This window comes from Hetaerina americana, unplaced genomic scaffold (assembly GCF_022747635.1).
Source record: "Hetaerina americana unplaced genomic scaffold, ioHetAmer1.1.p SCAF_2, whole genome shotgun sequence".
NCBI lineage: Eukaryota > Metazoa > Arthropoda > Insecta > Odonata > Calopterygidae > Hetaerina > Hetaerina americana.
Window position 1 is genome coordinate 99,373,698 of NW_027286763.1, and position 24,400 is coordinate 99,398,097.

General features: G+C 36.6%; 1 protein-coding gene across 1 annotated transcript; it reads right to left on the reverse strand.

Annotated features, from left to right (window-relative positions):
• Window positions 1-1,830: 1,830 nt before the first annotated feature.
• On the reverse strand, window positions 1,831-24,400 carry LOC139688343 (uncharacterized). Its single transcript, XM_071585855.1, has 7 exons — window positions 24,185-24,400; window positions 22,479-22,777; window positions 16,078-16,285; window positions 11,362-11,564; window positions 8,753-8,958; window positions 5,722-5,989; window positions 1,831-2,873 (listed from the first exon to the last, which is right to left on the reverse strand). Exons 2-7 carry the CDS (start codon window positions 22,740-22,742, stop codon window positions 2,544-2,546), a joined length of 1,479 nt encoding a protein of 492 aa, XP_071441956.1. The 5' UTR covers window positions 22,743-22,777; window positions 24,185-24,400; the 3' UTR covers window positions 1,831-2,543.

Sequence of the window (24,400 nt, forward strand, 5' to 3'; positions counted from 1 at the left end):
AGTACCGATGTAAGTTTTGCAGATTAAATTATAGCTTTCACCCTCAAAATAATGCTCACACATAAACAACCTTTAGTGGAATAATGTAAAAATATGTGGAAATGTGCTCATTAATAATTCACACAGCAGATTTTACAACAGCTAATGTGAGATTTAAACAAACTATATGTAGATATAAAAAAACCATAAACACAGTAATCAACCCAAAGGTCGGTTTGGTAGGCGATGGTAGAGTTCACCCAGTACTAAGCCCAACGGCGTGTGAAATTCACACATCAGGGTAGGAGGGCCAGTTCCTTTCCCTGTGCCGGTTATGGTTTCCCAGGAAGATCTGATATAAACCATAAAAAACTATAAACACAGTAATCAACCAGAAGGTCGGTTTGGTAGGTGATGGTAGAGTTTATCCAGTACTAAGCCCTATATGGCGTGTGAAATTCACACATCAGTGTAGGGGGGTCAGTTCCTTTCCCTGCGCCGGTTATGGTTTCCCAGGAAGATCTGGTACCCAAAAAATCACGTAGCTTGGGTGGAGCTGCTGGAGCCCAGAGTGTCTTGCCCGGGAATGGAACCCGGGACCCTCCAGTCAGTAGTCCAACGCTCTACTCCCTGGACTACCGTGACCCACATATATATATATATATATATATATATATATTTATATATATAGTCACACATATATATATACATATATATATATATGTGTATATATATATATATATATATTTATATATATATATATACATACACACACATATATATATATATATATATATATATATATATATATATATATATATATATATACACACACATATATATATATATATATATATATACATATATATATGTGTATATATATATATATACACACATATATATATATATATGTGTGTGTATATATATATATATTTATATATAGATGATTTCGTCGAAGTAACACGGAAGTGTTGAATAACAAACTTTGACAGCAACAAACAATATAAGATCACATAAAAAGATCACTCACATGTTATTTCTTGATCATTTCGATGGAATTCAGCTCCGTCTTCATCGGAAGAAATAGAAGTAATCATTACTTATCAAAGAAGAAATCATATCTTATCATTACTTCTATTCCTTCCAATGAAGACGGAGTTGAATTATGTCAAAATGATCAAGAAATAACGTGTGAGTGATCTTTTTATGTGTTCTTATATTGTTTGTTGCTGTCACAGTTTGTTATATATATATATATATATATATATATATATATATATATATATATATATATATATATATATATATATATATATATATATAATATATAATATAATATATATAATATATATATATATATTTGGTAAAGTGGATCTTGCAAAGATGGGTACTTGTAGGATTTCATTCATCATAGCTGTATAACTTGAAGATAATATATATATATATATATATATATATATATATATATATATATATATATATATATATATATATATATATATATATATATATATATATATATATATATTATCTTCAAGTTATATATATATATATATATATATTATCTTCAAGTTATATATATATATATATATATTATCTTCAAGTTATACAGCTATGATGAATGAAATCCTACAAGTACCCATCTTTGCAAGATCCACTTTACCAAATTATTTCGGCTTATATTAGTGATATGTCAAGCTGTACATACAATGCCTTTCAGGTTTAGAAATAAAAGATGTGTGTTTTCTCTAAATGTCCTCTCTTTTGTCCATTATGTCTGGCTAGCTATGGATAGCTTTTTGATATTGTTCATAATATTCAATTATATGTTATGCATCTCTTATTTTGAAAACATTCCTATTTTTGCCATATTTTTTCATTACATTTTGTCTTGAATCAACTTCAAAAGATCTGGTAGCCTTAATTAGGTAGGTCTTAGAAGCAGTATGCTTGATTAATTCAAAGATTTTCCACCTCTAATGTTGGTTGGAATGACAAGGCACCAAATTGCCACCTCTCCTATTCGCATATTTAACACATTAAATAGCAATTCTACTCATGTCTTTTGGAAGTTCAAAAGCTATATATTTATATCCATTTATTTGTATTCTGTTTTATCGAGGTACATACTTGACCCAAGCACAAAATAAAACGTTTGTACAACCAGATGCACATCTTAATAAAATATTATTTATTGTTATATTCAAAATTATAAAGCCTTAAGCTTAATTGGTATAAATTAGGTTGTTTAAAAAAATTGAGTCTCTCTTACCACAGTATAAAAATTATTTTAAATAAACTAAAAAGAGTTACATATAACTTAGCGGGGTTAACTATAAAATGATATATAATATATTATATAATATAAGCAGTTAAATAAAGGTGTGCTTCATAGAGCCATGAGCTTTCATGAATCATGTGAAAGGTACAAAGAAACAGACCACTTTGATTGGATTCTAAGCATATATGTATCATTCAAAATTGGCGTCCAATATGTTTTCTGAGATGTAATCAAATTAAACACTAAAAATATACTTCGATGAGAAAAATTACACAAACATATTTTAAATGGTCTCATTATTGAGATAACCTTTGTGTGCAAACTCTCTTATGACTTCCATATACCTCTCATCACATGACTTTGAAATGAGCTTTTTCAACATTTCAAGGCCAAGAACTTTTTCTTCATCATCTTCAGTATTTTGTGTGGTTGCTGAATTGGCCATGGCATCTTCTATAGTATTTTCATTTTCTGATGCATCCCCTAGAACAATTGGAAGCATCAATTCCGCCAGCATCAGACCCCAAGGCCAGTGACGAGTCAGATCATCTTTGAGTGCTCTGAAGGATAGAGGATGACCATCAGGTAAATCTGTGTTTCCTTGTCTTCTGGACTGTATGAAAAGAATTGAGAAATAGCCTGAGATTTGATGGGTGATGATAGATATAGTGAAAATAATAGTAAAGTAGATACTTAAATGACTGAATGCATCCTAATAGCGGTACACATGTCAAAAAAAGAGAACAAAGAATTATTCCATATCAGAGCTAGTGCAACTCCAATGATATAATGGTAGCTATAATTGGTATTCTTGTAACTTTTTAAATATTGAGGAGACCCATATTTAACATTTTATGTTACCACTGGTTGTAGCATGAAACACACTACCAAATATACCTGTCGGAACAATTCCAATATAAATGAGTATACATGGCATAATAGAATTGCAATAGGCATATAAAATTTCCCAAAACACAGAAGCGAATTACATACATTCAGCGTATACTTCAGTCCAATATCATATGAATATCAACTGATCCTCATGAATTTTCAAGTAAACTTGTAATTTCATTAGTAAATAATGCTGTATAACTATTTTGCTTTTCGGAAGAGCAATAATATGAAAGGATGAACAATCAAGTATGAGGAAAGTATTACCATGTATCTGAAAGTGAAAATGCCATTGCCATCAAGGAATAGAGAGGGTGGAGAGACAGTTATTGTCAAAGATGCTAGATAAGGTAGGCCACTTTCTTCCATAACCCCCTCTTAAATAGCATTTGCAGAATAAATGGCAAGCACAGTATCTCATGCTGAAGGTCTGAAGATTAGATCAAAGCTTGCAAATAATAGAGAGTTTATAAATGGTGAAGCTTTGTTTGTCATTCAGTTGAGGTACCTACCTATTTCCATTACTGGAAAGTACATTACTGGATTCAAGTGACATATTAAAGTTAATGCGAAGTGAGATCAGAATAAACAATTCAATTTTATGATAGTAAGTATTTTGATTGAAAATGAGCATCACACAAAGAACATTTGGAAAAAAATCGTGATGTTACATTTTACCCATGACATGACAGATAACTAAAAGCAGAAGATGAGTGAAAAGTATATTCTGAAGATAAACCAAACCAAGGCTGTGGCCCTTGGCAATGGATAAAACTTTAATGCAAATATAAAATTGAATAATCGAAAGGTAAATGAAGTGGAAGAACTTGGCTATTTTGGGAGAAGTATCACCAACAGTTGAAAAAGCAAAAAGGACATAGAAAAATCTTAATTCCAAACACCTAAATGCAAAAAGCATAAAACTCTGCTCAGGGTAAAAACATGTCTCAAAATTAGAACACTACACACTTTTATACATCTTGTATTGAACAAGATCATCTATATCTCTTCAAATGAGAGTCATGGATGGTGACAAAAAGCAAAGAGGAGGAATTTGGAATAAATGAAATTGCTTGGATACTGGAGAATAATGAAGATCAGCAAACCATGAAATAAGTTGCATGAAGAATGAAAGGAGAAATAAATTGATGAAAAATGCTGTGAAGTAAAAGATACAAACTTAAGCATAGATAGGGTGTGGTACCCAAAGGCAAAGGACAGATATGAAAACATAGAAATATGAAGACGTTGAGACGTATGAAGACATTGTGACGTATGAAGACATGAAGCTGGTAGGAGTGATTAATGTGGAGCTATGTTCAACCAATTCATTTTTAAAAATGAATGGCCATTGATGATATGCATGAGTTGAGGTATTTGGAACAAAATATGTATTTACATAAAAAAGGAATTGATTTACAACTAAGGCACATCATTTGTCAGGCAGAGAAAAGATAAGTGATATAACTTTGATATCACTCATTACATTATAAAATTCAGAAACTTGAGTAGTGGTCTGGAAGGAATTGTTTTGCAATAATTTCTGATATTTCTTCCAATACAGCCACCAAGTAAAGCCTTTTATGCATACAGAAGATGTTTTGCCATTACCTATCAGACTGTATATAATATTTTAAAATGTTAATTTTATAACCAAATAAAACCTAATCATATTGGATAGAGTTAGATACATTTTGCTGTCAATGAATAAGTTGTCTTCCAAACACCATGGCAAAGTCAACAGTTTTACATGATAGCTAAAGTGTCAGTTTGCATCGTATGAAATCATATATTAAAATATATTTTTTTAAGTGATAGGATGCTTGTGGAAAGAATAGCAATGGTGGCTTGTGCAAGATGGTCTGGGGATATTGAGAGGATCAAATAGCAAATGAGAGGAGAAGAGGGTGTATGGCTAGTATTGAAGACTTTGGAAAGGAATATGTGAGAGAGGTGGAGTGCATGACTGGAGATGAAGATTGCTAGATTTGTGGGCTGGAACAAAAATTTCATTGAGATAGTTTCTAATTTCTAAATTTTCTCCTCTCTTGAAAACACTCTTTCCATCTCCCAGTGGTTCATAACAAACTTACATTCATTGTTGGACTTGGCAATTTGTGGTTAGGTGTAATGCACAACTGCCCCCGTGCCATGTCATAGAAGACTAATAAGTGTTACCAATGGGAAATTTGATGCCATTGAAGTAAATAATATTTGATATATTATTTCACTCAGCCAAACTGACATAAATAATACATGCCTTTTCCCCAGAAAGACTTTCAGAAAGCATCAGCCTTTTGATGATCCTATTTCCTGATTTGAAACTTTGAAAAATACATACTCACATATTGCAGAATAATTACAATAGTTATTTATATAATTGCAAAATAATTATTTAAATTAAGATATAATCTGCATCTTCAACAATCCTCATTGTTAATTGACAGTAGTCTAAAAATCTAAAACTCAATTGGTTTTGTATTAGAAAAACCTCAATCCTGTATTGCAATTTAAATATCCTTTCAAATAAATACATTGGCCTATACTGAATATTTCATAAAAATATTTACCTGTTCTTTGCCATTTCCATTCACTATCCCACTGTCTAAAGTTTTGAATGATGAATCCAAGTTAACGCCTGCCTCACAAATCCCAGCCAGCAATGCCTTGTGATAAGCTCGGAGAAGGTCTTCCTCATGCTCCTTCCTCAGCTGATAGGTTGTGCTAGTGTAGAGGAAAGTGAGGATGTCGAGAGAAGGTGACCCATACCGGGTCATCTGGAAATCCACAAGTCTTGCAGTAACAGGGAACTCTTCCCCCTGTTCATTTTTTTCATACCTTGAAGAGTAGATAGGGTCACATGAATATAGGGAAACAGGGCATTAGATGGGTTTTCAGCAGTGATTTTTGTTTACCTTTATCATTATTTAACCAGTTTAACTCTGCTTTCTGCCTAATAAAATTCATTTATTGGCAACAGTCCAAAAATAATGTAATTACTCATGGAATTTTTCATAGAACTCGTTACGATTATTATTAGTAGGTTAGTGTACTGGCTAATGTACTTGCTTCCTTTTCTGAGGGGCCAGATTTGGATCCAAGTTGGAAGGATTTTTCAGTATTATCCCAATACCTAATTGAAGTTCTTTGTAGAGAGCACTTTAAGTAAAGTGTGCCATCTGTCAGATGGGACGTTGAACTAGGGATTCATCCCTTGGTGCCTATTTTAAAAGTAGGCTAATACTGATGCCAGGTTTCTCCTCGCTCTTCGTCCAAACCCAGAATGTTCTAATATCCCAACCAGATTACCCACCTTTCCCTAATAGTACAAATGATCCCAGCTGTTGATTGTTTCCCCTTAATTAACACTCTTACCAGCCACCTGAAATTATCTAAGATTGGTAATATGTGTAGGATTTGGTAGATTAAAAAAAAATATAATACTTGAGGGGTTGGAGACATACCAAAGTGCCTTCCAAAGTTTTACTATCTTAATAACCAAATGACATTGAAAGTCCTGTCTGATTTCTTACCATTACAAAAGTAACCTAAGAATGGCAAAAAATATTCAGTGTGGATGATAATCAAAGTAAAAATTACCACAAGAACTAAATATTTTAAAACTTTTCCCAGATATATATATATATACTATCTCTTCTTCCTGAATTTAACAACTTTTTGTTTACATCAGTGAGTTATCATAGCCTCATATGTTATTTTGCAATGCCCTTATAAAGTGTGATGATTCCCAATAAATAGCGCTCTACTTAATAATGTAGGGGTAATAAGCTTGACAATCTTTTTCCAGGATTTGAGGTCTCTTTGCTACTTTCACATGTATTTAAGATAACATTTTTAGAATAATGTGAATTGATGAAAGTTTGCATTTTTGGTTGAGCTTGAGTAAAAGGAAATAATAGGTTTTTGTATATCTTGTACGCATAAACTGAATTGGTTTTCTTATTGAATGTGGCATTTAACTCATAAGCTATTATAAAACTCCTCTGATCTCTAGAGAGTAGAGAGTTGAGGTTCATCAGTAGCTGAGGTTCACCTTAAACCCTGGCCTTAAGATGGAGTTTCACATGTTTATGCTGGCAAAAACTGGCAGTGGCATTAAAGGCTTCTTATGATAACCATGAATAATTTATGGGTTATTTTACATCATCAATTAGCATCAATCAACACCTTTAGCCCAATAAAGAAAATTGAAAATCTGTTGAATTGGCTTGAATGGAGTAATAAATACTTGACTTAAGAGAGGTTACTAATCATGATTAATATTTGGATTATCCCATAAAGAATAAGTATCCATAAGAATATCATATTATGTACATATAAGTGAAATGTGGATGGTTGCTTGTGCATTTCTTCTTCATAATTTTACAAAATGCTTGATGGATCTGAAACAAACTAGTTACATATGCCCTTCACTACTAAAATTAAATACAAATAAGGCTTTTACTGAAAAAATCAACCCCTTTGAAAGTCAGGGCTCCAATTTTGATATTCCATGGCTTTGGTATTTGATAGCAATTTTCATTGGAAGTCTTTTAAAATTTAGACTAGCTCATTATTTAAAGGGTTTCAATTAATGGTTTCATATCATCATGGAAAAACTGGGGTCTCCCCCTAACCACTCCTTAAGCTTATCTCCTTGATACTGAAACCCCAAATTTAAATTATATTACTTTCTCTGTAGTATTAGTATTAAATTAAGCTGAAAGAGAACTGCATAGATAGGGAAGAATTCCATTTACAAATAATATCCAACAAACAAATCCTATTTACAAAAGAGAAGTATAGTTTAAAAGAGAAATGATCATCTGTTGGAGATTGGTTAAAATATGTAACAGCACCTAAAAACATACAAGAAAGACAGAGGGAGACTATAGTAAATTATTTATTGAAGCCACTATGCCCATGTGTGCATCAAGCAGAAGGTTGATTGAGAGACTATTTCTTGCACTTCTTTATCACAAGATATTTGACAGTTAAAAATTAAAAACTGTTCTCCATTATGTGAATGATTTACTCTTATATTAGAAAATGGAGTTGCATAAAAGTTAATAATTTCTAATAATGACCATTCATCATCATAAGTATTTGAAACTCTTCAGAAGTCCTCTATTTTTCTCTATTTAGTAATAAATCCATCTAACCCCTTATAGTTTCTCTGTTTAATATTTTTCATAATTAGTCCTATGCACTGGCTCTTGGCCCTTCTTGTGGAATCTTTTGTTCAACTTTCCCTTCTATTATGTTTTTGCACTAATCTATTGTGCCTCAAGGTGTGTCCAATCAATCTAGTTCTTCTTTGCCATAGTGTTCTCCATATTTTTCTTTCCTCTTCTGCTCTTCTATATTCCTCCTCGTTCCTCACTTTGATTGTCAATTTTATCTTCAGCATACTCCTTTAGCAATATGTTTCAAAGGTTTATATTCTTTGCAGGTCTACTTTTCCAATATTCAATTTCTCTGTTCTGTAGAGTGATTCACATGAAAATTTTGACTAACTGCTTCTTTGTTTTCAACTCCAGGTTCTTTGAACATGCCACTGATTTCCTTTTGGGAAACCAGTAATTCACAGAATTTGCTCACCTGTACAAGATGTTGTTGATCCAAAAGTCACCGTGATTGATGACTGCCAATGGCTCACAATATCGCCGCGGAACCTCCACACACAGTCGACCCCTCTGTTCAATGACTCTGTCGGCAACCCCCGAGACCCTCAGGAGTAGCTCTGCATCCTCCGCACCCCTCTCCACCTCGGCGGCGACCAAAGACTGGATCTTCCCTTTGGCCACCTGAAGGAAACAAACAAACTTTCCAAATAATCGTTCACCCAGCTAAAATGAATTTCTCATAGAAAACGGATACTAGTGCCTTAGACAGTTGAATTACTGCAAAACTCTGAGGGATATTTTCCTCTTCTCCATAGTATTTTTTATGTTTTCCATGGTGTATTTCGCAGCAAAAAGCAACTGGAATGGGGAAAAAATGTGTCCTCTCTGCACTAAGGATTTGAAGCAAAACAACAGACTGCTTTGAAGTGACTATCAGGTTGCCTCAGGATTAATGACAGTTCAATGGCTAAAGAGAATCCGCACATCGAGCATTTGGTCAATTTCCATAGAATCAAGTGAAGATAAAATCAGAGGAGCGGTGCCTGTCCACACTCCCTAGCTCTGTAACACTCCACTTAAACTAATCCACCACAAAAATCAGACCCACTATATACACATATATATAATGGCTTGACTATAATATGTTATTACTCGTATTTAGAATGAAAATTATATGCTGCATATTAAAATGAGAGTACACCGTATCTAGCAGCGTGTTTCCAGGAGTATTATTGCATCAGAGTATGCATTAACTACACAAATTATCACTGTGTTTTACTTTTGTAAAATGTGAAAAATGATCGATGATGATGACATGCAATGGTCCCGCCACTTTACATACAAAATACGCGAATGTCGTTCACCATTTTTTCCTTTTTCTTAAAAATTTGGCTCGGTTTTTTTTAATCCCACCCTCCCCTTAAAAAAAAATTTAAGGCGCAACCTCCCCCCCCCCCCTGTGGACACGTCTGACAGTGAGACGTGGAGAGCTACCGCGTGAAGACATGCCAAATTGGGTACATGCATGATCATCATCGCTCAGTCGAAGTTCACGGCTCTGTAGACTATTTGACATTACTTTGGCTTAGTCTAATATGAAATCAAACGAACCAAATCTCTAACCCATTCATTTATGAGCTATCTCTCCCTGCTGTTGGTTACGCGGTTTAATGACAGACACGCTGGTTGTTCAGTTTTCCTCCGACCCTTCTACTTTGTTACCCGGTAAAAATACACCGCTTACTAGCTACTTTGAGTTACATTCTGGCAACCGTGGTAATCGGAAATTATAAGTGGAGTTCCCGAAACAAAAAACGTTTTCCTTAGTAGAGGCCTCACGAGACCACTAATAGATTCTGGAAACGCTACTGCGGCAAAAGGAAGCCTAAAATGGAATTCCTGAACAGAATCCATTTCTGTGAGTCACCTGAGTGTGTGATCCAATGGATTCAACTCGCGACGATCGATCAGTACTAGGTAAATGGCATTTGCACGTCTCTCACAAAATTTTCCCTTGAATTTTAACAACATATATTGTGTAGCAACTGCAGTTATTTCTTTCATTCTTTTTTTTTAGTTATTCGACTCTACCCTCCCACTCGAATGACAGTCTATTACTATTTCTTTCGAACATAATTTTCCACTGGACGGAAGGGGTGTCTCACGGACAGGCGAAGAAGGACCCAACAACGTAAGTACATGCACTAACGCATTTGAATTGATAACTTAAATCTGCGGCATGGTAGTTAAAAAAATCAAAATGCTGGGATAAAGGTAAAAGTATCAGTTTGTAACATAGCTAAGGGCTTGCAGTAATTATTGATTGCTTCATAGGAGCGAGAGGCATGGGAAGAAGTTTAACTAAAGGATAACCAAATAATTAGATTCTCAAGAAGTTGGGAGGCTAAGTTAAACATAAAAGTAAGCGGGAATACACTCAGAGCAGGCACAGTAGTTCGTGTACTTGTTTAGTATTTTAGAGAAAAATGGGCATAGTAGTGGGGGTATTAAGTGGAGACAGAGTCATTTGCAAGAAGAAGAGCATTGATGAGGGGTATACTGAGTAAAGAATTGAAGAAAATATTAGTAAAGACTTTAATATATCAAATTACTTAATTGGCGTTAAACCTAGTGTTTGTGCTAAGAGGAAGAGCGCAATTTGAAGGCTTTTGAGATGTGAGTGGATAAAATAATTTGGACCAGAGGAAGGCAAATGCTGAGGTTTTAAATATTAGTGTAGTGTGGGCGAAGAGTGAAATTTCCCGGGGGAAATTGAAAAGAGGCAAAGGAAATGGATGGTGTAAAAATTGGAAGGCAGTTGTACAGGTTGAAGGTTGTTGTACCTGTATGTTGAAGTCCGTAATAACATTATAAGAGAGAACGTTAGGTAAGCGGGGTGCAGGAAGAGAGAAGGCTTTGAAACAGGGTGAAGGCAGGTAGAAGTTTGGAAGAATGAAAGAAAGAAATAGTGGAGAAGTTAATACCCAAATACATGCACGTATTAATGGGCATACATGGCAATAAATCCACACGAAGACACTTCAGTTTGCCAAGCACACAGAAATGGAATTCTTCAGTACCAACCTGTCTGTACAAGCGGTCGAATATGAAATTTCTTTCTTTTGTGAAGAATGCTTCCTTGACGGCATTTCTGCTGGACTTCCAAAACGTCTCAGGCTCGAGGATTTTCATGGCGAGGGACGCGGCATGAAATCGCCCCAGTGTTTCCAGCGCCATGATGGAGTGCTCGAGCCCCAGGCCGTGGTGGCGATCAGCCATCCGAAAGCCTATTGGCAGAATACAGAGTATAAGTTAAATTTATGAATCGTTCTAAAGCGTAAGATAATTGTATTCATTAGAAGACGAAGAGTCTTTCCTTTTAAAATATCATCATTTCACCATTATATGTGGCATACCTTTATTTTGTTCCTATCAGTTGAGCGGAGGTATGTTTAATACCATCAATTATATCTTAATAGTTACTTCCCAATCTCCGTTTAAGATAGATCATTTGAATGATGATACTTTTTCATGCTAATCAGACAATATAATTAACTTTTGTCTCAGTAAATGAATAAAATACTTATTGGTATTGTTCATAACATTGTTTTACAAAATAATTGCAATGTATGTTGCGGTAAAAGTTAGTCATTAGTCATTCAATTGTCCTCAATTATAAATATTTAATTGTAAATTTCATTTAATCCGTGCAAGAGGTCGAACGCGAACTTTCTTCCTGCCCTGAAGAATAGTTCCCTGGTGATATTTTACTGGCCCTCCCAGATGCCTCCAGCTTCACAATCTTCATCGTAAAATCCTCGAGCCCTTAATCGAGAGATATTAAAAAAAGTTAAACTCTAAAAATGCTAAAAGGTAAGGCTTTTGAGATACAACAGCTTATGAAGGCGTTGGGTCCCTATGGAAAGAAATTTAATCATACCCTTCCATTCAACATTTGTTTGTCTTTAAAGGCGATTATTGTTTGGATTTGTGAGGGAATTTCATTGATTCGTGTCCGCTCAATATAACTCTCACATTACTGACGCAGTAGGGTATTCAGTGATTAAGAGTAAAACTTAATGCCGAATGGCATCTTGCTGCCTTAATTCTCGCACGATAATTGAAATTCACCCATCCGCTTCAAACTCAAATATTCGAGCATACGACAAGCCGTTAATGAATGGATTAGTTTACCTTCGATGTTGGTAATAAAATAGTTTTGATACTCGACGCTGTTTTTTCCTTACCTGTGCCAATGCGAAAGATTCATTTGTAATTGTATCTTTAATTATTATTTTTCTATTTGGAGTGTTTATAACCCTGATTCAACCAGGCAATAAAGGAACATTTTCTCTGTCGCCTTGTCTATCTATTTAATTTTCATCAATATTCGGTAGATTATATTTTCATCGCTATTCAAGTTCTTTTTTTGCATATAATATTGTTCAACTGTTTTAGCGCAGAGAAATAGGCTTTTTGTAAAGGGTTTTACTACCCATATCCTTTTGCTTGTTTGAACCAATTACAACAGTGTATGTTTCCTCTAATAGAAAGCCGTCTTCATTTATGCTTATCTGAGATCTCTCTCTTGTTTCTTCTATCTTTAAGTATCTACTTAGATTTTAATGCAACAATTTCAGAGCGTAAAAATCATTCGCCTTGACTGGGACTCGAACCCAGATCCCTCAATATCCGGTCGAGTGCTTTAGCCACTTAAGCTACCGAGGCGTCCTCTTAAACTCTGAAATTTTGGGGCTTTTAAAGGAACTAGATGTTATGACGAAATACCGTACATACAATGTCACATGCATTCGTAGTCGTGCGCGAGGCGCCACTGTCCACGAGGTTAAAAGCCAACTTTAAACACGTATGCGTGTTTAAAGTTGGCTTTTAACCTCGTGGACAGTGGCGCCTCGCGCACGACTACGAATGCATGTGACATTGTATGTACGGTATTTCGTCATAACATCTAGTTCCTTTAAAAGCCCCAAAATTTCAGAGTTTAAGAGGACGCCTCGGTAGCTTAAGTGGCTAAAGCACTCGACCGGATATTGAGGGATCTGGGTTCGAGTCCCAGTCAAGGCGAATGATTTTTACGCTCTGAAATTGTTGCATTAAAATGCACATTAGCGGATGACTCCGTTAAAAGTTACTGTTGCGGCATCTCCCGCAGTTTCTTTGGAATCTACTTAGATGTCTAAAGAGCTAATCTTTTCCGCTTTTTTATATGTATTCTTCCATAGGTTTATTTGAAGCTTTCATTCTTCGCTTCGATAACAAATCATTGACATCGTATCGCGAGAATTTGTTTAAGCATATTAAATTTTCATTCACTTCTCCATGCCACCACGTATCCCCGTCACGTTTCTTACCTATAGTTACTGCAATGTTACCTTCTAAGTATCCGCTCTTTCTCCGCATGCTCACCTACGGCCTTTTATCGTTTCCATTATCTCCATGTTCAGCTTCATGCTCCATGGTGATAGACTTCAGTCCAGGCAAGAACTTTTATATATCACCACTTTTCTCATTTCAGTTGAACAATCATGCATTTACGAGTGACAGTTATTTACTTATATATGTGTGTGTTTGTGCGTGTGTGTCTATATATATATATATATATATATATATATATATATATATATATATGTGTGTGTGTGTGTGTGTGTGTGTGTGTGTATGTTTATATATACTCTTTTATATAGAAACATATATAAGGAAAAGGGATAGGAACACACACGAAGGACGAACCCAGGAGAGGTGGGGAAGGCGGAATCCAGCAGATCACGAATGTAAAAATATTTCCTAGGCCGGGATTTGAACTCCGGATCTTTCCACTTGCCGGGCGGAGGCTCTAAATCTACATATTTTTAAATTCGTGAACTGCTGGATTCCGCCTTCCCCACCTCTCCTGTGTTCGTCCTTTTTGTGTGTTCCTATCCCTTTTCCTTATATCTGTTTCTATATAAATGAGTATTTGTTCGCCGTTTGGCGGGATTTCGTGTTTGAATGTATGTATATATATATAACTTGGACAGCAACAAACGATATAAGAACACATAAAAAGATCACTCACGCGATATTTCTTTAAAATTTCGACTGAATTCAGCTACAGCTTCAGTACTGCTAATGTTTCTTCCGAGGAAGACGGAGCTGAATTCAGTCGAAATTTTTTAAGAAATATCGCGTGCGTGTTCTTTTTATGTGTTATTATATTGATTGTTGCTGTCCAGGTTTTATTCAACACTGCCGTGTTACTTCGATGAAATCATCAATGTATATATATATATATATATATATATATATATATATATATATATATATACACACACACATTAATGCCTTTGATTTTTGCCTTTCCAAAAAAATGGATCAAAGAATCTGTATCAAGTTTTGAGTGAAAAACGAAATTAAGTGCGCGGACGCATTCAAAATGTTGACTGTGGCATATGGAGAAGCGCCCTTGGACCGAAGCAACGTTTATCGGCGGTACAAAACGTTCTCAGAGGGCCGAGAAGATTTGAAGGACGAAGAGCCTGACTGATGCCCGAGCACGTCAACAACAGACGAAAACATTGATGATGTGAAGAAAATAGTATTGGCCAATCGTCGAATCACCGTTAGAGAAGTTTCTGAGGACCTAAAATTATCGATTGGCTCGTGCCATTCCATTTTTACCAATGATTTGGGCATGACACGGATCGCCGCGAAATTCGTTCCAAAATTACTCCATATCGGCCAAAAACTGCAACGCTATGAAAACCTTGCTAATGAGGTGTTGGACACTGCCCGCGACGACCCAAATTTGCTCCAGAGAGTCATAACTGGTGACGAATCATGGATGTATAGTTATAACGTGGAAACTAAAGCTCAATCATCCCAATGGAAGCTGCAGCACGAGCCAAGACTGAAAAAAGCGCGCCAAGTTCGGTCGAATGTGAAAGTTTTGGTTGCAGTTTTCTTAAATTGTAGGGGCGTGGTGCATCATGAGTTCTTGCCACAGTGTAGAATGGTAAATAAAGAATATTAACTGCAAGTTAGGCGAAATTTTCGCGAAGCAATCCGCCACAAAATCCCGGATTTGTGGAAGAACAAAAGTGCGCTTTTGCACCATGACAATGCCCCTGCTCACACATCGTTACGTGTGCGCGAAATTTTGGCCAAAAACAACGCACACCGTATTCCCCAGATCTGACCCCCAGTGACTTTTTCTTGTCCCCGAAACTGAAGAGGCCCATGAAAGAACGACACTACACTACGATTGACGAGATAAAGACTGCATCGAAGGATGAGCGGACCAAGATCACAAAAAATGATTTTTTGAAGTGCTTCGAGGATTGAAAAAAAACGTTGCCACAATTGTGTAATATCTAATGGGGATTACTTTGAAGGGGATTCATGAATAAATAAATAATTTTTGAAAAAACACAAAAGTCGCGATACTTTTTGAACGGGCCTCGTATACTTCTTTCATAGAAATTTGGTGATAACATTGGCCAGCTCTTTGGGACCCACAGGGAGTCAGACGAGGCTCATCGTTTTCCAGTTGGGTAATCTTTCTTCCACGGGAAAGGTGACAGAGAATCCCTTTAGATTCCTCCTCTGTGTATCCTACTTTTTCCTTCTCGTTCCTGAATGCATACGATTCCTGATCACACTTAAGTTGACACATATTAGGCAGCGGCGTTATCGGCAAACGCCCTTAAATCCACCGGAGCGGATCGGAATATCACCATCGTATCTCAAGAGAGAGACATTATCTCACAAAACGTTTCCTTCCCGATGTGGGTACATACTTACCTTTTCGGCACATATTCTCTGTTATTACGATCTGCTCCTCTCCAACGGCCTTTGCAAACAGCAACTTGGGCACGTACTCCGTCAGCAAATTCCGCACCCCGCGTTCAGTTTGAAATTTCACAATCTCCGGTATGGTCTTGTTGAAGAATTCTACTTCTTTTTCGAACAGCGTGAAGATATTCATGTGCTCCACGTGCCATTGACTTTGCTGAAAAAATAAGGAGGTGAAAAATACATATATATTCCTTCGTGGCTTCCAGTCATTCATGCATCGCAAAATATATATATTTAAATTAGCTCAATTATGTTTGCCATATATTGCGTTGTTTAGGAAATGTATCTTCTAACCGCTAGCATTATATTAAGTTATGAACTTTGGTCAATGCATAGTAATGGTATTTTTTTAAATGTCCATTGAATCGAAAAAATAAATAGCAATTCTTTCACATAATTGAAGACGTCATGGTTTTAATGGACATTGATGGTTGCTTGGATTTTTAGTTTCAACCGGTGCCTCATTACGAAGATATATACGTACGAAGAAAAAAGTAATTTTTCAACCTCAAAGCGTTCTTAATTTTTAGGTAGAATGGTTTCATTTTATTGTTTCTCGAGTCGATGGAAGAAGAGTCATACCTAGTATAACATAAAAAGTTCGATGTGAAAACACTGCAAAGAATATTTTATATTCATGGGCATGGTTTAAGTTAATGAAAGAGAATTATGTAAAGATGATTAGAAGGGTCAATTCGAGAACACGCTACAAGATAAAGAGTGTATAATATCGAGAACGTGAATTCCTCCTATATTAGCCTAACCCCTTAGACGCAATTGGTGGCGAACTTGCGTCACAAACCGATGTCGCAAACGACGTTCAATGCCCTCTCCACAATCGGACGCACAAATAAAAACTCCCCCTGCCTCCTCGACCGTAACCGTCCCCATTGTGAAGTTACGGATTTCACCTCTGCTTCTCCTTCTTCACCCCCTCCCCATCCCAGTGGGTACAGCGTCAATGCGTCTCGTCGCGATGCGTGCATCAGCGCCCTTATCCTAAATGGGCACCGCTGACCGTGACAATTGTGAAATTGGATGTATTCTGCAGTTCGCATTGCACTATCGGTGTTTATTCTCAGATTACTGCATCGCCCGTTCAAAAAAATGTAAACGTGGCCATTTAAACCTTCCGTCTGCTGGAAAAGATCTTAAATCTGGAGGATTAAGTAAAAATCGAGCGGGAAATCTCGGATATTAATCTAGAAAAAAATGTAGAGCCAGGAATATTTGTGCCACGGTGAATTATGGTATTTTCGGTAGTGAAATCCTCCCCTCGAAGGTAGGCTACCGATACGAGGATTTCAAAATATGTGTGTGTGTTTCATATCCGGCCAAAATATTCACAAAATAGAGTTGGGTTTAGTAGACCGATTTAGTTAGTTGTTATTTATGATATTAAGAGACGTGGTGCATACATTGGATTACGTAAAAAGAGGAGGTAGAGCGTTGATAAGCCTGTGGAGGTGGAAATGAGTGGTTAGGGTGGAACAGGCATGGCATATGGCCCAATTGCAACGAGGTGTGGATTTTGAGTGTTGGGATTTAGAGAGAAGATTGGTGGATCTGAATAGGTCGGAAAGGAAGGTGGAACGGTGGAATAAGGGATGGAGGGACATGCAAGGAAATGATCTTGTGGTTTTTGAGGATGGGGAAAATCTGCTTAAAAATGATTCGTGGTCCTTGAGATAAGAGGTGATGTCATCATGATATACTGAGGTCGGGTATTCGGGGGTGTATGCGTAGGAGGAGGTATTGGAGAGGTGTCATTTCCCCTCATTAGAGCAGCTAGAAGTTTTGAGGAGCTTTTATTTACGGAGGTAATGACGATATTGGAATAATTGAGTAATATTTGAAAACAGAGGTCTCGGCAGTGGAAAGGTTAGGTTTGGCATTTAAGGCATTTAGGAAAGAGGGATTGAGGATTTTGGAGCGGATAAAGTTTGTAAGTTTTTGAACATATGATTTAGAGGTAGGGGTTTCGGTTCTTGGTTGGATGAGGGTCGGTATTTAAGTAGCGTACAATGAGCGGACTTGGGTGCTAACTTGGGAGGAGATCTAATTTTACAAAATATTTTCCGCCGCATGTTTTGACTGATTTAAGACGTCAGTGAAAATGTCACGAGGTTCATGTCGTTGAAAAGGAGGAGAGAAATTTCTGAGAGAGTTGAGATTTTAGTATAAAGGTAGACCATTGCGTTGTCGGGTGGGTATTTCGTGCTATTTTCTGTTTATGAAGGGGGCCAGAGGTCCGCAGTGTTGTTGGATACCTATGAGAAAAACCCGAGGCGCTGCTTTGGGGGTGGAAAGGAAAGGGTATAAGTGATGCGATTTGGAAATGTGTAGGAGTGGGGTTAGTGAAATTAATAGAAATGGTGAGGAGAGATCATCTGGATGTATGTGAGAAATGCAAAGTAAGGATAGTTCTAAAGTTTCTAAAGTATTTATGACACAAAGCTCGAGAGAATGAAGAGCTATTTTAAGTAACAATTCTTAACTTCGTAAAGGAGATGCGGAGCTGAAAAATGATATGGTAATGAGGTATTTAATGATGTGAGCAATGCTTTATTAAGGTTAATATAACGATTAAGAATGAAATTATAGAAAAAAATGATTGCTGGAACGTCAACGCTTGAAGGATTGGGTGTATGAGGAGGAGGCAGGATAATGGGGAGGCAGGCTTTGGAATAGAACTTTGGCCTAGAGTCAGTTAGGAAAAATACCTAACTTAATAAATGACGAAGGTTACATGGAAAGTACATTGGGCTGACTTGGAGGAAAATTCTTTAATATGGCGTTACTGGGAGGAAGTGGGATCAATGTTATTCATATTGCAAGTAGGGGAATAATAATGAAATTATGGGAGAAGAAATGAAGGAATGAAAAGTACAATTATAAGAGGGAAGAAAAAAGTTGACAGGGAGGAGGATATAAATTTGCAAAAAACACAAAAGTTTTGTTGCCTGGAGACGTCTCATTCGTCAGCTGAAAATGGCCGTGAATTAACTGCAGATAAATGCTCTAATAATGCATGTCAAATTTACAGGTTTATATTTAAAATCTGCACAATCTCGCAAAAGAAACTGCTTACTTTGTTGATGCGTTGTAAAAACTTACAATCCCACTCCATAACGTTTTATATGTAGATATAAACTCCATCTGTTTGAATTAATTATATTAGTTATTTGTGGTCGGGTGGGCTTATCATTCATCCTAGTTATCGAGTCTTATGCAACGGAGAATGCGCTAGATGGCTTTCGCCCATAAGGAAGTGATAAGGTTTAGGCCAACATCTCCATCGTGTGCTTAAGGCCCATAAAAAATGTGAACTTGAGAAACGAGAATCGTTCTTATTGAGATGACGGCAGTAAAAAATGGCAACGAGAGTCGCTGCTGAAAGTCATTCTTTACCTTCCATCACTGCTGTCAGCCAAGAGACACCTCCAAGGCTCCGAGAACAAGGAAAAAGGGGATAGGAAAAAAAACGTTCGTGAACATTCCCTTCCATTATCTTTTGCAGATAGGAAATTGAAAGACATTTCAAATTAAGCATCATTATCTGTCGGTGACCAGCTTAATAAACCTACTTAATAAACATCAAAATATCACGTTTCGTGAAGCAACTGCTCCTGAAGATCAAAGAATGACTGAGTTAAACTTATACTTTCAAATTTTTGCTGACGAAAAATCATATTTTTTACTTCCTCGTAATGAAACTAAGTATTCTTGGGAGAGTCGATAGGTGTAAACAACGTTCAGTCTGCCACAAACTCACTTTTTGTACATTAAATTATATATTCCATAATTGAATATATTGAAAAAATATTCTTTTTGAATATATTTTCTATGACCATACTACGCATCGCGGTTGCCGAGTCACGAATGAAACCAATCAATGCAGCACCCTGGAAACTGTCCAGGAGGTGCTAAGGGGTGTGGCAGGGGATGCTAAGTCCCAAGCCTTCAAGAAATAAATGGAAATAATTGTAGTCACAGACTGGGATGTATCTGCTTTATTATACTTTATTTGCTTCTTTACCTTTGCTTTTATGTATTTTTAATGTTTATTATTCTATTAACACCCTAAATGTTTACCTGTTTTTTAGTTCTTTCTCCTTTAGATTTGATGTTTCTGTATATTTATCTTTAATTCTTGCTTCTTTGGTCGAATTACCAATATATTTATTTTTCATTTTTGATTACCTAAGGCTCATGTTGAGGCTCCTATTGCTGGTTCCATGATTTTGGCTGATGTATTACTAAAGTTGGGTGGCCATGCTAATCTTCGTATTTTTCCTATAATTTACTTTTTAGGTGTTTCTTTAAATTTTTATTTTATTGGTCTTAAATTATTTGGGGGTATTTCATTTATCTTGATTTGTTTACGCCAAATTGACTTGATTAATTCAATAAGCAATTGAATTAATTGCTTATTCTTCAGTTGCTCATATTGGAATTGTACTTGGGGGTTTAATAACTATGACTTATTGGGGTATTAGAGGTTCTTATTCATTGATAATTGCGCATGGTCTTTGTTCTTCAGAAATGTTTTATTTGGCTAATATTTCTTATGAGCGGTTATCTAGCCGTAGATTATTAATAAAAAAATATTAATTAATCTTATGCCTAGAAAGAGTTTGCGGTGGTTTTTGCTTTGTTCTTCTAATATGGCTAGCCAACCAATCGACCTTGGGGATTTCGTAGCTTATCTTTGTTTGTCTTATTATCGCGATTCGTACGTGAAAAGAAATAAATTTATGAGTAGGCTCCGCTCCTACATCGTGTGAATATAGAAGATTAATAATATGAACAATGAGTGCTAAGATGAAGACCTCTTTAAATTACACTCCCTCCTCCGCTACGTAAAAACGGGGATAGTTTTCTGAGCACATTTTACCATGGCGACGACGTGCTTCAAACTGCGATTGAGAATTTAAATAAAGATAAGAAGATAGGCCATCAATATGTGCGTGTGTTATCATCTTATTATATTCTTCATTCCTGCTCACGCAAGAGGGCGTGGCAGGGGATGTATGGACGCAATCCTGTTCCAAATGGAAGGGGAATGTTCCGCAGGGGGGAATGTCCTAATTTGCTCTTCTATCCCTCTCTCTTTGTGCTTCCATCGTGAATTTTATAACGAAGGAGCAAACCCTTGAATTCATCTGGTCCACAAGCTTGATTGATATATTTTATATATATTAGTTAAATCTGGCGTTGAGCCTTAGATTCTTCAGTAGCTTCCACCCCAGTTTAAGTAGTAAATGATAGCCCCTTTTTGTCCTTTCGTGGCTCTATTTCACAAAACGGACAGGTTTCTCCATACTTTATTTAATTATTCAATTAATCATTTCCGATGTAGTTCCGAAATGCTCGGAGCATGAATAATCATTATTACCGCTCACAAAAATCCAATTATTTCAAATATTGAAACATTTCGGAGGCGGCGTAGAAGCTCTTATTACGGGACGTGAGAGTTTTTATTTTGCCACGTCCTTATCAGACAAATTTAGATAATCGGGTTGGTGCGGCAGGGAGAAACCCAGACTGATCATGATTTCGTCGGACGGGCTTTACGAATACTAAACCTGAATTTCATCTGCAGATAATAACACGCTCCATTTGATATTTCCGCCATTCACCCTTTCAATTTTTATGACAGGAATGCTTTTCATTTTGTAAGCTTTTTCTCTCGACTTTTTGGGAATAGATAATATTTTTCTAATGTTTTTCTCAACTGAACATGTATTGATATATTTTATTTCAGAGTTTTTAAATCATTCTCTCTTACTATCAAGACAATAGTGTGTGATACGAGGTGATTTCAAAGTATTTGGAAATTACACCATCTCACATTCAGTGAAAATAAAAGTCATTTCCATCGAAGTATTTCTTTGGTTAATATGTACATTGTCCAATGACAGATAGATAGATAGATAAAACGTCTTTATTCGGTCAAAATTGAGACCGTTAGGTCCCTTCTTCCATTTAACCCTTAGTGATATGGAGAGAGTAGTGTGCAACCTGTTTCCCGAAGATCTCAGCACCCACCATTAATTTGATCCACAACCAAATGGATTTCGCAAAACCCGTGGCAACCAAACTGAATATTTAAAATAAATCTATGATTGCCACCCATCGACGGACCGGCTATTTGCGACTATATATCCTTTAAAATCATTCGTCAACGTTAACAGATACATATATTTGAAGGAAATAGCATAATAAAATACTCAATTGAGAATCGTCATGACAGATTTACTGCCAGAAAATAAGCTAGAAAAGATTTAATCCTGAAGAACTCGTGATCTGAATCCCAACTACGAAGATCTGACCTTGGCTCTCACCTTGAGGGACTTAATGACCACGCCAACGTCCTTAAGGCCCTTACGGGTCCTGATTTTGACATTGGCGAAGACCATGACGCTGCCGTAATTCTCGCCCAAGCCGGTCCCATCTTCGACCTCCACTTCCTCCACCGTGACCCTCTCGTCTTCTTCCCGGGGGGAATCCTTGGCCGTCGTCGATGGCCAGAAAACCTTCTGCAGGAACTCCTTGGACTCGGGGTAGAAGGCTTCACCGCCGCTTCTCTTACTGAGAGTCTCCGTCATGTCAGCGGTGGACGAATACTTCCAATGTTCTTTTCCTGGAGGAGCAAATGTCATTTAAATTTACATTAGTGCAAGTGGCGAAATGAGTGTTTGGTGCGCGATATAATTCCATTCCCTTAACCAAGGTTCCCTTTGCCTAGGTCAACTACATGAGGTGCTTACATTAGCCCTGGCAAATTAAATTCGGCTTTTATTAAAAAATCTTTAGTTCCGAAATTGTTGTTCATCCCCTCTCCCTAATTTTCAATGGTTCATTTAGTTGGGCGATCCGTATAACGAAGTGATTTACACTAAGAAAACATAACACATGCGGCAAATCCAACTGAGAATTTATTCACTCGATGCTCTGAGCATTCGAAAAAGCAATAGCAGAGCCCCTGAGTATTATTAATATGTCACAACTCCTCTAAATGGATTTTTTTGCTGTCGTCAGAAGAGCAGGTTCATTTTGTCAGAGTCATTTATCTACCAACTACTGTAACTAATTTTAATTGTCGAAGAGTGGCGAAGAGATAAGCATACGGAGGACACTTACAAGAAGAAGAGATTCGTTAAATGGATACATCCTGAGGAACGACAGCTCACTAAATGTCATAGTTTAAGTTACGGGCAGAAAGATTTATTGCGACCAAGGATGAATTCTGAGAAAGAGGAAATGGAAAAATCGGTGCAAGGAGGTATGTGAGTAGGAAGAGATAGGCAGGAAACAGGATATGATTTGGAGAACTAAAGAGAAACCAATTCTCGAATTGATAACCAGTGATGATAATGAGATATGTACCTCATCAAAAATGACTTAGATGAAGAAACAGCCCGAAGTGATTGGATACGGATTTGACTTTATTTTGACTGCGTATTTTCCGCGGGAAGATGCGTTGACTTTGAACTCAATGGCCCCGAAGGGAATATGTAAGGCGATGCTGAGTTACTTTATCTGAATTTGTGTAGGGATTGGTCAGTCAGGGTGAATTGTTGGAGCATCTTATACCTCAATGACGGATGACGATTAATTGGACGTCAAATGAGATTTTCATCATATACTTTCTCTTTGGTCATTTGCTTCTCCAAAATCGCATCATACTAATGAGAAATTAAGCTGTAGAATAGAGGACATATAAAAGAGGAAATACTTTCTGATGCTCGGTATAAAAAATATTCTCAGAGCCAGGGTTACCTCGGAAATCGAAACTCAAATTTTGAGGACACAGAAACAAATGCGATTAATTGTGAAATTAAACGGAAAAAACCTCGTACTTTTCATTTGTGCCTGGGAATTCGTATTGCTAATGGCACGCGAATACTAAACCGACCCGAATGAACTAATACATATGCATTTTTATAGCGAGAATCAAATTGAATGAATCATAAACTCGCAAAATTTCATCCCCTGGGTTGCTATCATTCCGTATCGTGCCGTAATGGAAATATTGATGTTTACGAACCTTTCGAAATATTGCAGGGTAGAGAGGAGGAAGATGCGTCTTCAGCGAAAAATGACAGAAACTTGGCTTCCACCTTTTGCGGATTTTTTTCTTGGTAGTCAGGGGTTTTCGCTTTCAAATGTACGCAATTCTGGGAATATCGCCGTCACATTCAGGCCCTCGCTGTGACGGTGGACTCCAGGCGGCTATCCCAACTTCCCTCGTCCGTGATGACTA